Source organism: Coregonus lavaretus, assembly GCF_964263955.1.
Source record: "Coregonus lavaretus genome assembly, contig: HAP1_SCAFFOLD_3378, whole genome shotgun sequence".
Classification (NCBI taxonomy): Eukaryota; Metazoa; Chordata; class Actinopteri; order Salmoniformes; family Salmonidae; genus Coregonus; species Coregonus lavaretus.
This window is the reverse complement of record NW_028160002.1, coordinates 1-12,500: the sequence shown is the minus strand read 5'-3', so window position 1 is coordinate 12,500 and position 12,500 is coordinate 1. Positions and strand designations below refer to the sequence as shown.

Genomic DNA, 12,500 nt, shown 5'->3' with positions numbered 1-12,500 from the left:
TGAAATGAAAACCTGGAGGACGGTAGCTCTCCAGGAACAGAGTTGGAATGTGTCACGCGTCGTGTATGCGGTTAGCGAAGTCAAAAGCAGGACACAGAGCGGCTGGCAACGTACTTTACTGAACACAGTAAAATCAACGTACAAAAACAACAAACCTCCAAACAGGGAGGAAAACACAAAGACCCGTACATACAAGCAACTGCCGGAATGACAACGAACAATAAAACACAAAACAACCAATGAGAGACAGGGGTTAATATAGGGAATACAATCCAACATAATGGGAAACAGGTGTAAACAATAAAGACCAAACAAGACAAACATCGATCGGCAGCAGCTAGTACTCCGGGGACGACGAACGCCGAAGCCTGCCCGAGCAAGGAGGAGGAGCGGCCTCGGCTGAATCCGTGACAGAATGAAAACCTGGAGGACGGCAGCTCTCCAGGAACAGGGTTGGAATGAAAACCTGGAGGACGGCAGCTCTCCAGGAACAGGGTTGGAATGAAAACCTGGAGGACGGCAGCTCTCCAGGAACAGGGTTGGAATGAAAACCTGGAGGACGGCAGCTCTCCAGGAACAGGGTTGGAATGAAAACCTGGAGGACGGCAGCTCTCCAGGAACAGGGTTGGAATGAAAACCTGGAGGACGGCAGCTCTCCAGGAACAGGGTTGGAATGGAAACCTGGAGGACGGTAGCTCTCCAGGAACAGGGTTGGAATGAAAACCTGGAGGACGGTAGCTCTCCAGGAACAGGGTTGGAATGAAAACCTGGAGGACGGCAGCTCTCCAGGAACAGGGTTGGAATGAAAACCTGGAGGACGGCAGCTCTCCAGGAACAGGGTTGGAATGAAAACCTGGAGGACGGTAGCTCTCCAGGAACAGGGTTGGAATGAAAACCTGGAGGACGGCAGCTCTCCAGGAACAGGGTTGGAATGAAAACCTGGAGGACGGCAGCTCTCCAGGAACAGGGTTGGAATGAAAACCTGGAGGACGGTAAGCTCTCCAGGAACAGGGTTGGAATGAAAACCTGGAGGACGGTAGCTCTCCAGGAACAGGGTTGGAATGAAAACCTGGAGGACGGCAGCTCTCCAGGAACAGGGTTGGAGAGCCCTGATCTAGTTCAATGCATAAATCTAGCACAATGCATAAATCTATTACAAGGCATCACATTTCTTGCGAGATGTATGTTTTAATTGTACGTGATCCCTGTCAAAACAAAAGGTGAGGAGAATGCAACAGAAGGAGGTGAGGAGCATGCAATAGTAGGTGAGGACATGTCCTTCAGACCTGGGTCAAATGCATAGTTCAAATACTTTCAATATTTGTGTGCTTGGTTTAGTTGTTCAGACAGTATGGATCCTAACAGTGTAAACTCTGCAAGCTTAATCAAGCGCACCTCATAAATATGCATTTGACCCAAGTCTGTTCATCCATCCAAACCACATAGGTGTAACCAATGTGAAATGGCTGGGCTAGTTAGCGGTTATCGCTAGTAGCGTTCAGTCTGTGAAGTTACCCGCTCTCAGACCTTGAAATAGTTATCTCCATTGCTCTGCAAGTGCCGTGGCTCTGTGTGAAGGGTTCTACCTGGAACCAAAAAAGGGTTCTCCCTGGAACCAAAAGGGTTCTCCCTGGAACCAAAAAAGGGTTATCCCTGGAACCAAAAAAGGGTTCTCCCTGGAACCAAAAAAGGGTTCTCTCTGGAACCAAAAAAGGGTTCTCCCTGGAACCAAAAAAGGGTTCTCTCTGGAACCAAAAAAGGGTTCTCCCTGGAACCAAAAGGGTTCTCCCTGGAACCAAAAAGGGTTCTCCCTGGAACCAAAAAAGGGTTCTCCCTGGAACCAAAAAAAGGTTTGCCTACAGGGACAGCAAAATGACCTTTTTGAAACCCTTTTTTCTGAGAGTGTAAAGATATTCCAGAATTCTCCTCTGTAACCCAGGACTACAGAAGGGCTTTGGTGTCACACAGCCCATTGGGCACACCACATAATTTCAACGTCAACATTTTGGTGATATTTGGTTGAGACGTTGATCAATGACATTTCAACCAATATTCGCCCACTCAAAAAGACAGCCAGAAGTTTGTTGAATTCCCAATGTCTTATCACTATGCTTTCAACCATCTACAATCACAACTCAATTGCAAAACAGTGTCTTGGGAAAGTATTCAGACCCCTTGACTTTTTCCACATTTTGTTACATTACAGCCTTGTTCTAAAGACCCTTTACAAATTTATTAAAATAAAAAAACTGAAATATCACATTTACATAAGTATTCAGACCCTTTACTCAGTACTTTGTTGAAGAACCTTTGGCTGCGAGTACAGCTTCGATTCTTCTTGGGTATGACACTACAAGCTTGGCACACCTGTATTTGGCGAGTTTGTCCCATTCTTCTCTGCAGATCCTCTCAAGCTCTGTCAGGTTGGATGGGGAGCGTAGCCGCACAGCTATTTTCAGGTCTCTCCAGAGATGTTCGATCGGGTTCAAGTCCGGGTTCTGGCTGGGCCACTCAAGGACCTTCAGAGACTTGTCCCGAAGCCACTCCTGCGTTGGCTTGGCTGTGTGCTTAGGGTTGTTGTCCTGTTGGAAGGTGAACCTTCGTCCCAGTCTGAGGTCCTGTGCACTCTGGAGCAGGTTTTCATCAAGGATCTCTCTGTACTTTGCTCCGTTCATCTTTCCCTCGATCCTGACTAGTCTCCCAGTCCCTGCCGCTGAAAAACATCCCCACAGCATGATGCTGCCACCACAATGCTTCACCGTAGGGATGGTGCCAGGTTTCCACCAGACATGACGCTTGGCATTCAGGCCTAAGAGTTCAATCTTGGTTTCATCAGACCAGAGAATCTTGTTTCTCATGGTCTGAGAGTCTTTAGGTGCCTTTTGGCAAACTCCAAGCGGGCTGCCTTTTACTGAGGAATGGCTTCCGTCTGGCCAGTCTACCATAAAGGCCTGATTGGTGGAGTGCTGCAGAGATGGTTGTCCTTCTGGAAGGTTCTCCCATCTCCACAGAGGAACTCTGGAGCTCTGTCAGAGTGACCATCGGGTTCTTGGTCACCTCCCTGACCAAGGCCCTTCTCCCCTGATTGCTCAGTTTGGCCGGGTGGCCAGCTCTAGGAAGAGTCTTGGTGGTTCCAAACTTCTTCCATTTAAGAATGATGGAGGCCACTGTGTTCTTGGGGACCTTCAATGCTGCAGAAATGTTTTGGTACCCTTCTCCAGATCTATGCCTCCACACAATCCTGTCTCGGAGCTCTACGGACTATTCCTTTGACCTCATGGCTTGGTTTTTGCTCTGACATGCACTGTCAACTGTGGGACCTTATATAGACAGGTGTGTGCCTTTCCAAATCATGTCCAATCAATTTAATTTACCACAGGTGGACTCCAATCAAGTTGTAGAAACATCTCAAGGATGATCAATGGTAACAGGATGCACCTGAGCTCAATTTTGGTCTGAATACTTATGTCAATAAGGTATTTCAGTTTTTTTATTTTCTTGCAAAAAAATCTAAAAACCTGTTTTCGCTTCATCATTATTGGGTATTGTGTGTAGATTGATGAGGAATTGTTTTTATTTAATCAATTTTAGAATAAGGCTGTATCATAACTAAATGTGGAAAAAGGCATGGGGTCTGAATACACTGCATGTCCGATTTTTGATTTAGTTGTTATCTAAATGTGTTATCACTGCGCTTTCAACCATTTAAAAGTGCAACAACGTTCAAATGGGAATGCAATGTCAGATATTTTGTATTTATACAACAACTTAATGCGTTATCACTGTGCTTCATCTAATAGCAGAACCAAATGACCTGGATTACAGTTGAGATTACATTAATAGTACATGGTGCAAGTGATTAATGCTGTTGGAGATTCTTCAGATTATTCTAGCAATGGTGCAGATCTCCACAGACCTGCACGCTATCTTGAACCTGCACACTTTCTATGATTACAAAATGTTATCATTGATATGTTGGATTCACGTCTCCATCTGCAGTAGCAGATCCTGCTCAACAGTTAATCAAAATGGCTACCCGGACTATTTGCATTGACCCCCTTTTTTGTTTTTTACACTGACATTCTTGCACTGGCTCTATGCACACTCACTGGACTCTACCCACACACTCATACATACTACATTGACACTCCAACACACACACACACACACACACACACACACAAACAATACATACGCTGACACACAAAACACACACACACACACATGCATATTGATGCCACACACACACTCAACATAGACACACGTTCAAACTCTTCACATACGCTGCTGATACTCTGTTTATTATCTATCCTGATTGCCTAGTCACTTTTACCCCTACTTACATGTACATATTACCTCAATTACCTCAACTACCTATCAAGGCTCAGGCTAAGACCCAGATGCAGACACAGGAAGTGGATAGTACGAGGTTTATTACAGTACAAGGGGCAGGCAATCGGTAGGTCCAGGCAGACAAAGAGTCGTAATCCAGATCAGAGTCAGGCAGGTCCAGGACGGCAGGCAGGATCAGGGTCAGGACAGGCAGAAAGGTCAGAACAGGGAAGACTACAAAAAATAAAAATAAAAAAATAAAATAGAGCACAGGGAAACACGGGAACACGCTGGTGGGACTTGACGGGACAAGACGAACTGGCCACAGACAAACAGAAAAGTCAGGTATAAATACACAGGAGATAATGGGGGGACAAATGGGAGACACCTGGTTGGGGGTGGAGACAAGCACAGGACAGGTGAAACAGATCCAGGTGTGACACAACCTGGTAACCCTGCACATTGACTCAGTACTGGTACTCCTTGTATATAGTCTAATTATTTTTATTTTATTGTGTTGCTATTTCCTTTTTATTAATGTTTTGCTATTTTGTTTTAAATTATTTTTCTTAGTTTTTAACTCTGTATTGTTGGGAAAGGGCTCGTAAGTAAGCATTTCATGATAAAGTCTGCACCTGTTGTATTTGGCACGTGATAACAAGGGCTTAGTGATTAGTTGACCAGTTGACTCAGGTGACCAAGTGAATCAGGTGAATCAGGTGAATCAGGTGACTAGGTGATTCAGGTGAATCAGGTGACCAGGTGATTCAGGTGAATCAGGTGACCAGGTGAATCAGGTGACCAAGTGAATCAGGTGACCAGGTGAATAAGGTGAATCAGGTGACCAGGTGAATCAGGTGACCAGGTGATAAGGTGAATCAGTTGAATCAGGTGAATCAGGTGAATCAGGTGAGCTTGGACTGGAAGTTCTGGAACGCATCAAATATGTGGAACTGGCTAGGGGGTTCTGGTGGAGAGGTTTAGGAAACACCGGATTATATCAGGTGACTGTTTGTCAGACAGACTCTGTGTTTCTCTCTCTCTCTCAGAGGCTGCAGCGGGAATCCAGCTGAACGTAGCAGACATCCTCCCTCCCAAGGAGAAGGTTACACCAATCCCAGAGGGCAGCGCCTTCTTCTGTCTCAGCAAGACCAACCCGTGAGTCTCTTACAAACGCTCTAAACTAGTCTACTTCCTATATATAATAATATATATAGTAGTAATAAGACTTATATATAGACATATATAGACATATATATATTGTAATAAGACCTACTTCCTATATATTGTAATAAGACCTACTTCCTATATATTGTAATAAGACCTACTTCCTATATATTGTAATAAGACCTACTTACTATATATTGTAATAAGACCTACTTCCTATATATTGTAATAAGACCTACTTACTATATATTGTAATAAGACCTACTTCCTATATATTGTAATAAGACCTACTTACTATATATTGTAATAAGACCTACTTCCTATATATTGTAATAAGACCTACTTACTATATATTGTAATAAGACCAACTTCCTATATATTGTAATAAGACCTACTTCCTATATATTGTAATAAGACCTACTTACTATATATTGTAATAAGACCAACTTCCTATATATTGTAATAAGACCTACTTCCTATATATTGTAATAAGACCTACTTCCTATATATTGTAATAAGACCTACTTACTATATATTGTAATAAGACCTACTTCCTATATATTGTAATAAGACCTACTTCCTATATATTGTAATAAGACCAACTTCCTATATATTGTAATAAGACCTACTTCCTATATATTGTAATAAGACCAACTTCCTATATATTGTAATAAGACCTACTTCCTATATATTGTAATAAGACCTACTTACTAATGCTCTATCGTCTATAAGTTCAACCTGTGAGTCCCGCCTGCTGTGTACCTGAGGGGTCCAGAGGGGTCTACTACAAAGCAGGATCAATGAGTTACCAAGCTAACTTTGATAAACAACAAGAAATAACTATTGATTTTCTGGTTAATTAACAAAGCTAAACTTATAAAAAAAATTTTTGGTTGTTGAGTTAAGAAGACCGTGCCTATTTCAAGCATATCTTTCTAGATAATAGGTCAAATCTACCACACAACCAAAACCGCTGTACTATAGTGAAGGTGCTGGAAGCTAAATGCAGAACTCGGCACACTTCCCGTCAGATTCAAATGTATTTTAATAGTGGACTATAATAGTAGTAATCCACTAGTATAATAGTATAATAGTAGTAGTCCACTAGTATAATAGTATAATAGTAGTAGTCCACTAGTATAATAGTATAATAGTAGTAGTCCAGTAGTATAATAGTATAATAGTAGTATTCAACTAGTATAAAAGCAGTAGTCCACTAGTATAATAGCAGTAGTCCACTAGTATAAAAGCAGTAGTCCTCTAGTATAATAGCAGTAGTCCACTAGCATAATAGCAGTAGTCCACTAGTATAATAGCAGTAGTCCAATCGTATAATAGCAGTAGTCCACTAGCATAATAGCAGTAGTCCAATCGTATAATAGCAGTAGTCCTATTATACTAGTGGACTACTGCTATTATACTACTGCTATTATGCTAGTGGACTACTGCTATTATACATTACATTTTAAATTTTTTACATTTTTTGTCATTTAGCAGACGCTCTTATCCAGAGCGACTTACAGTTAGTGAATACATATATATTTTTTTATACTGGCCCACCGTGGGAATCGAACCCACAACCCTGGCGTTGCAAACGCTATGCTCTATCAACTGAGTTACATCCCTGCCGGCCATTCCCTCCCCTACCCTGGACGACGCTGGGCCAATTGTGCGCCGGCTGCGACAGAGCCTGGATTCGAACCAGGATCTCTAGTGGCACAGTTAGCACTGCGATGCAGTGCCTTAGACCACTGCGCCACTCAGGAGACATAAATACTAATGGACTACTAATATTGTACTAGTGGACTACTGCTATTATACTATTGGACTACTACTATTATACTAGTGGACTACTGCTATTATACTATAAGACTACTGCTATTATACTATTATACTAGTGGACTACTACTATTATACTATTATACTAGTGGAATACTGCTATTATACTATTAGACTACAGCTATTATACTATTATACTAGTGGACTACTGCTATTATACTATTATACTAGTAGAATACTGCTATTATACTATTATACTAGTGGACTACTACTATTATACTATTATACTAGTGGACTACTACTGTTTTACTATTATACTAGTGGAATACTGCTATTATACTAGTGGACTACTACTATTATACTACTGGACTACTGCTATTATACTATTATACTAGTGGACTACTACTATTATACTATTATACTAGTGGACTACTACTATTATACTAGTGGACTACTACTGTTATACTAGTGGACTACTGCTATTATACTAGTGGACTACTGCTCTTATACTAGTGGACTACTACTGTTATACTAATGGACTACTGCTATTATACTAGTGGACTACTACTATTATACTATTGGACTACTGCTATTATACTATTATACTGGTGGACTACTACTATTATACTATTATACTAGTGGACTACTACTATTATACTATTATACTAGTGGACTACTGCTATTATACTATTATACTAGTGGACTACTACTATTATACTATTATACTAGCGGACTACTGCTATTATACGAGTGGACTACTACTATTATACTTTTGGACTACTACTATTATACTATTATACTAGTGGACTACTACTATTATACTAGTGGACTACTGCAATTATACTAGTGGACTACTGCTATTATACTAGTGGACTACTGCTATTATATTAGTGGACTACTGCTATTATACTAGTGGACTACTGCAATTATACTAGTGGACTACTGCTATTATACTAGTGGACTACTGCTATTATATTAGTGGACTACTGCTTTTATGTTATTATACTAGTGGACTACTACTATTATACTATAATACTAGTGGACTACTACTATTATACTAGAGGACTACTGCTTTTATACTAGTTGAATACTACTATTATACTATTATACTAGTGGACTACTGCTATTATACGATTGGACTACTGCTATTATGCTAGTGGACTACTGCTATTATACTAGTGGACTACTGCTATTATATTATTATACTAGTGGACTACTGCTATTATACTATTGGACTACTGCTATTATGCTAGTGGACTACTGCTATTATGCTAGTGGACTACTGCTATTATGCTATTGGACTACTGCTATTATACTAGAGGACTACTGCTTTTATACTAGTTGAATACTACTATTATACTATTATACTAGTGGACTACTGCTATTATACTAGAGGACTACTGCTTTTATACTAGTTGAATACTACTATTATACTATTATACTAGTGGACTACTGCTATTATACTAGAGGACTACTGCTTTTATACTAGTTGAATACTACTATTATACTATTATTCTAGTGGACTACTGCTATTATGCTAGTGGACTACTGCTATTATACTATTGGACTACTGCTATTATTCTAGTGGAACTACTGCTATTATACGATTGGACTACTGCTATTATGCTAGTGGACTACTGCTATTATGCTAGTGGACTACTGCTATTATACTAATGGACTACTGCTATTATGCTAGTGGAACTACTGCTATTATACTAATGGACTACTAATATTGTACTAGTGGACTACTGCTATTAAACTATTGGACTACTACTATTATACTAGTGGACTACTGCTATTATACTATTAGACTACTGCTATTATACTATTATACTAGTGGACTACTACTATTATACTACTATACTAGTTGACTACTACTATTATACTATTATACTAGTGGACTACTGCTATTATACTAGTATACTAGTGGAATACTGCTATTATACTATTATACTAGTGGACTACTACTATTATACTATTATACTAGTGGACTACTACTGTTATACTAGTGGAATACTGCTATTATACTAGTGGACTACTGCTATTATACTACTGGACTACTGCTATTATACTATTATACTAGTGGACTACTACTATTACACTATTATACTAGTGGACTACTACTATTATACTATTATACTAGTGGACTACTACTATTATACTATTATACTACTGGACTACTGCTATTATACTAGTGGAATACTACTGTTATACTAGTGGACTACTGCTATTATACTAGTGGACTACTACTACTATACTAGTGGACTACTGCTATTATACTAGTGGACTACTACTGTTATACTAGTGGACTACTGCTATTATACTAGTGGACTACTGCTATTATACTATTATACTAGTGGACTACTACTATTATACTATTATACTAGTGGACTACTACTATTATACTATTATACTAGTGGACTACTACTATTATACTAGTGGACTACTGCTATTATACTATTATACTAGTGGACTACTACTATTATACTAGTATACTAGAGGACTACTACTATTATACTATTATACTAGTGGACTACTACTATTATACTATTATACTAGTGGACTACTACTATTATACTATTATACTAGCGGACTACTGCTATTATACTATTATACTACTGGACTACTACTATTATACTAGTGGACTACTGCTATTATACTAGTGGACTACTGCTATTATACTAGTGGATTACTACTACTATTATACTATTATACTAGTGGGCTACTACTATTATACTAGTGGAATAATGCTATTATACTATTATACTAGTGGACTACTGCTATTATACTAGTGGACTACTGCTATTATATTAGTGGACTACTGCTATTATACTAGTGGATTACTACTACTATTATACTATTATACTAGTGGACTACTACTATTATACTAGTGGATTACTACTACTATTATACTATTATACTAGTGGATTACTACTACTATACTATTATACTTATGGACTACTGCTATAATACTAGTGGATTACTACTACTATACTATTATACTTATGGACTACTGCTATTATACTAGTCGACTATTAAAATACATTTGCATCTGACGAATAGAGAGCAGAGACTTTTTTTTCCTTTTCTCAAGCTTATCTTTAAAGAAAAAATAGTTTTTTTCTGAATATTTAGGCAAGTTAGCAAGCAGTATACCCCCTGTCCTTATGTGACCAATTGGGTTTGAACCCAGGTCTTCTGTGGCAGATGAGACTGTGCTAGCCCACTGAGCTAAAGCCTTGGCGTTAGCTTTGGGAGCTAACGCAAGTATTCAGGTCTTAGGTAAGGTTACTTATCAGGTCTTCAAATTATTAAATGTTTTTTTTGTTTGTTTCTTCTTCTTCTTCTTCTTCTTCTTCTTCTTCTTCTTCTTCTTCAGGATCCGTCGGGGCTGCCACTTCCTGATCCACCACCACATCTTCTGCAATCTCATCCTGGTCTTCATCATCCTCAGCAGCTGCTCTCTGGCCGCAGAGGACCCCATCAGAGCACACTCCTTCAGGAACAATGTAAGTTACACACTCCTTCAGGAACAATGACCCTTTTCCTATAAACAGATATGAATGCGGGGCTATAGGCTACCTGCGTCTAGCTAAGCAAACCATGGCAAAGTTGAATTACAATCGTAAACCCAGATTGTATTCAGAAGCCTATTGAAGTGACAAGTCAATCACGCACATAGGCCTTGCTATTTGCATTATCCATTTATAACGGTTTATATCTTAATAACTGGCATCAAAATAAGGCACAATTGCCAGAAAATAACGTTAAAAAGTCCAAGTGTTTCTTGCGCAGAGATCTCAAGATCCTCTGTCCAACTTTCATCACTCAAACTCTCCTGTCGGATCTATCTATAGGGGAAAGGGGATCTATCTATAGTTATATACATGCCAAAAGGGATTTATTTACAATCATAGCAGTCAAACGACGTGAAAACATTGATTTAGTTATAATGTTTGAGTCACTCAGATAGCGTAAGAACAAGGCATAACTCATGGCAACGTGTAGAATTGCAGGAACTTTAAAACAACTAAATGTTGTCTCTGGTCCAGTCCTGTACTGATCTAATAGAACACACAGAAACACTGGGTTCAGTCCTGACCTCACAGTCACCAGGCTCCCTGAGCATCACACAGAGAGAGAGAGAGAGAGAGAGAGAGAGAGAGAGAAGATGAGAGAGAGAGAGAGAGAGAGAGAGATGAGAGAGAGAGAGAGAGAGAGAGAGATAGAGAGAGAGGGTGAGAGAGAGAGGGAGAGAGAGAGAGAGAGAGAGAGAGGGGAGAGGGAGAGGGTGAGAGAGAGAGGGAGAGAGAGGAGAGAGAGAGAGTGAGATAGAGAGAGAGAGAGGGAGAGGAAGAGAGGGAGAGGGTGAGAGAGAGAGGGAGAGAGAGAGAGAGAGAGAGAGAGAGAGAGAGAGAGAGTGAGAGTGAGAGTGAGAGTGAGAGGAGAGAGAGGAGAGAGAGAGAGAAGCAGCTGTCCCGATTGCACATTTGGTTCAGTCGTCATGCTAGACGTGCCAATTACAGCCAGCTGAGGAAGGACTGTCTTGCAACATACAATCAGCAGCCCCACAGGGAGGCAGAGAGGGTGGTGGGTGCGTTCAAGGGGGCAGTGGGTGCGTTCAAGGGGGGTAGTGGTGCGTTCAAGGGGGCAGTGGGTGCATTCCAGACAGTCTGCAAAGCAGTCACAACACCCAATTCTCAAAATGCCCACACAGGAAAGGGAAAGGGGGATACCTAGTCAGTTGTACAACTGAATGCATTCAACTGAAATATGGTCTTCCGCATTTAACCCAAGGGGAAGTGGGCGCTTTTCCAGGATGCCTACAGTCTAGACTCTTTGCCCAAAGCAAATGATCATATTCTTCAGTCATATTGAATTTGAATTTGATACCCTGTCTTCATCCCCTCTCCACCCTACAGGTTCTGGGCTATGCAGACTATGCCTTCACCTCGATATTCACAGTGGAGATCATACTGAAGGTAATGAAGAATAAAGAGAGGCTACATAACGTACAGTAGGAGCAGTGTTTGTATCCCAAATAGCACCCTATTCCCTTGTGTACTTTATAGGGAATAGGGGTGCTATTTGGGATACAAGCAGACTGTGATTTGTAATGCCAGGTCAGATTGATACCACATCACCACTAAGTTCTCATTTTCATTATGTTCCCGTTCCTAACACTCCTGTTCTCTTTCCTCCTCCTCCTCCTCCTTCTCCTT

General features: G+C 40.3%; 1 protein-coding gene across 1 annotated transcript in view; it reads left to right on the top strand.

Moving 5' to 3' along the window:
* Positions 1–12,260, top strand: part of LOC311122280 (voltage-dependent L-type calcium channel subunit alpha-1F-like) — a gene marked incomplete at both ends in the record, with an annotated part of 63,503 nt that extends 51,243 nt beyond the window's left edge. The window contains 3 exons of the mRNA XM_084196667.1: positions 5,382–5,490; positions 10,658–10,787; positions 12,201–12,260. Coding sequence (XP_084052793.1) covers positions 5,382–5,490; positions 10,658–10,787; positions 12,201–12,260 — 299 coding nt within the window. The remainder of the gene's footprint in view (positions 1–5,381; positions 5,491–10,657; positions 10,788–12,200) is intronic.
* Between the last annotated feature and the right edge of the window lie 240 nt (positions 12,261–12,500).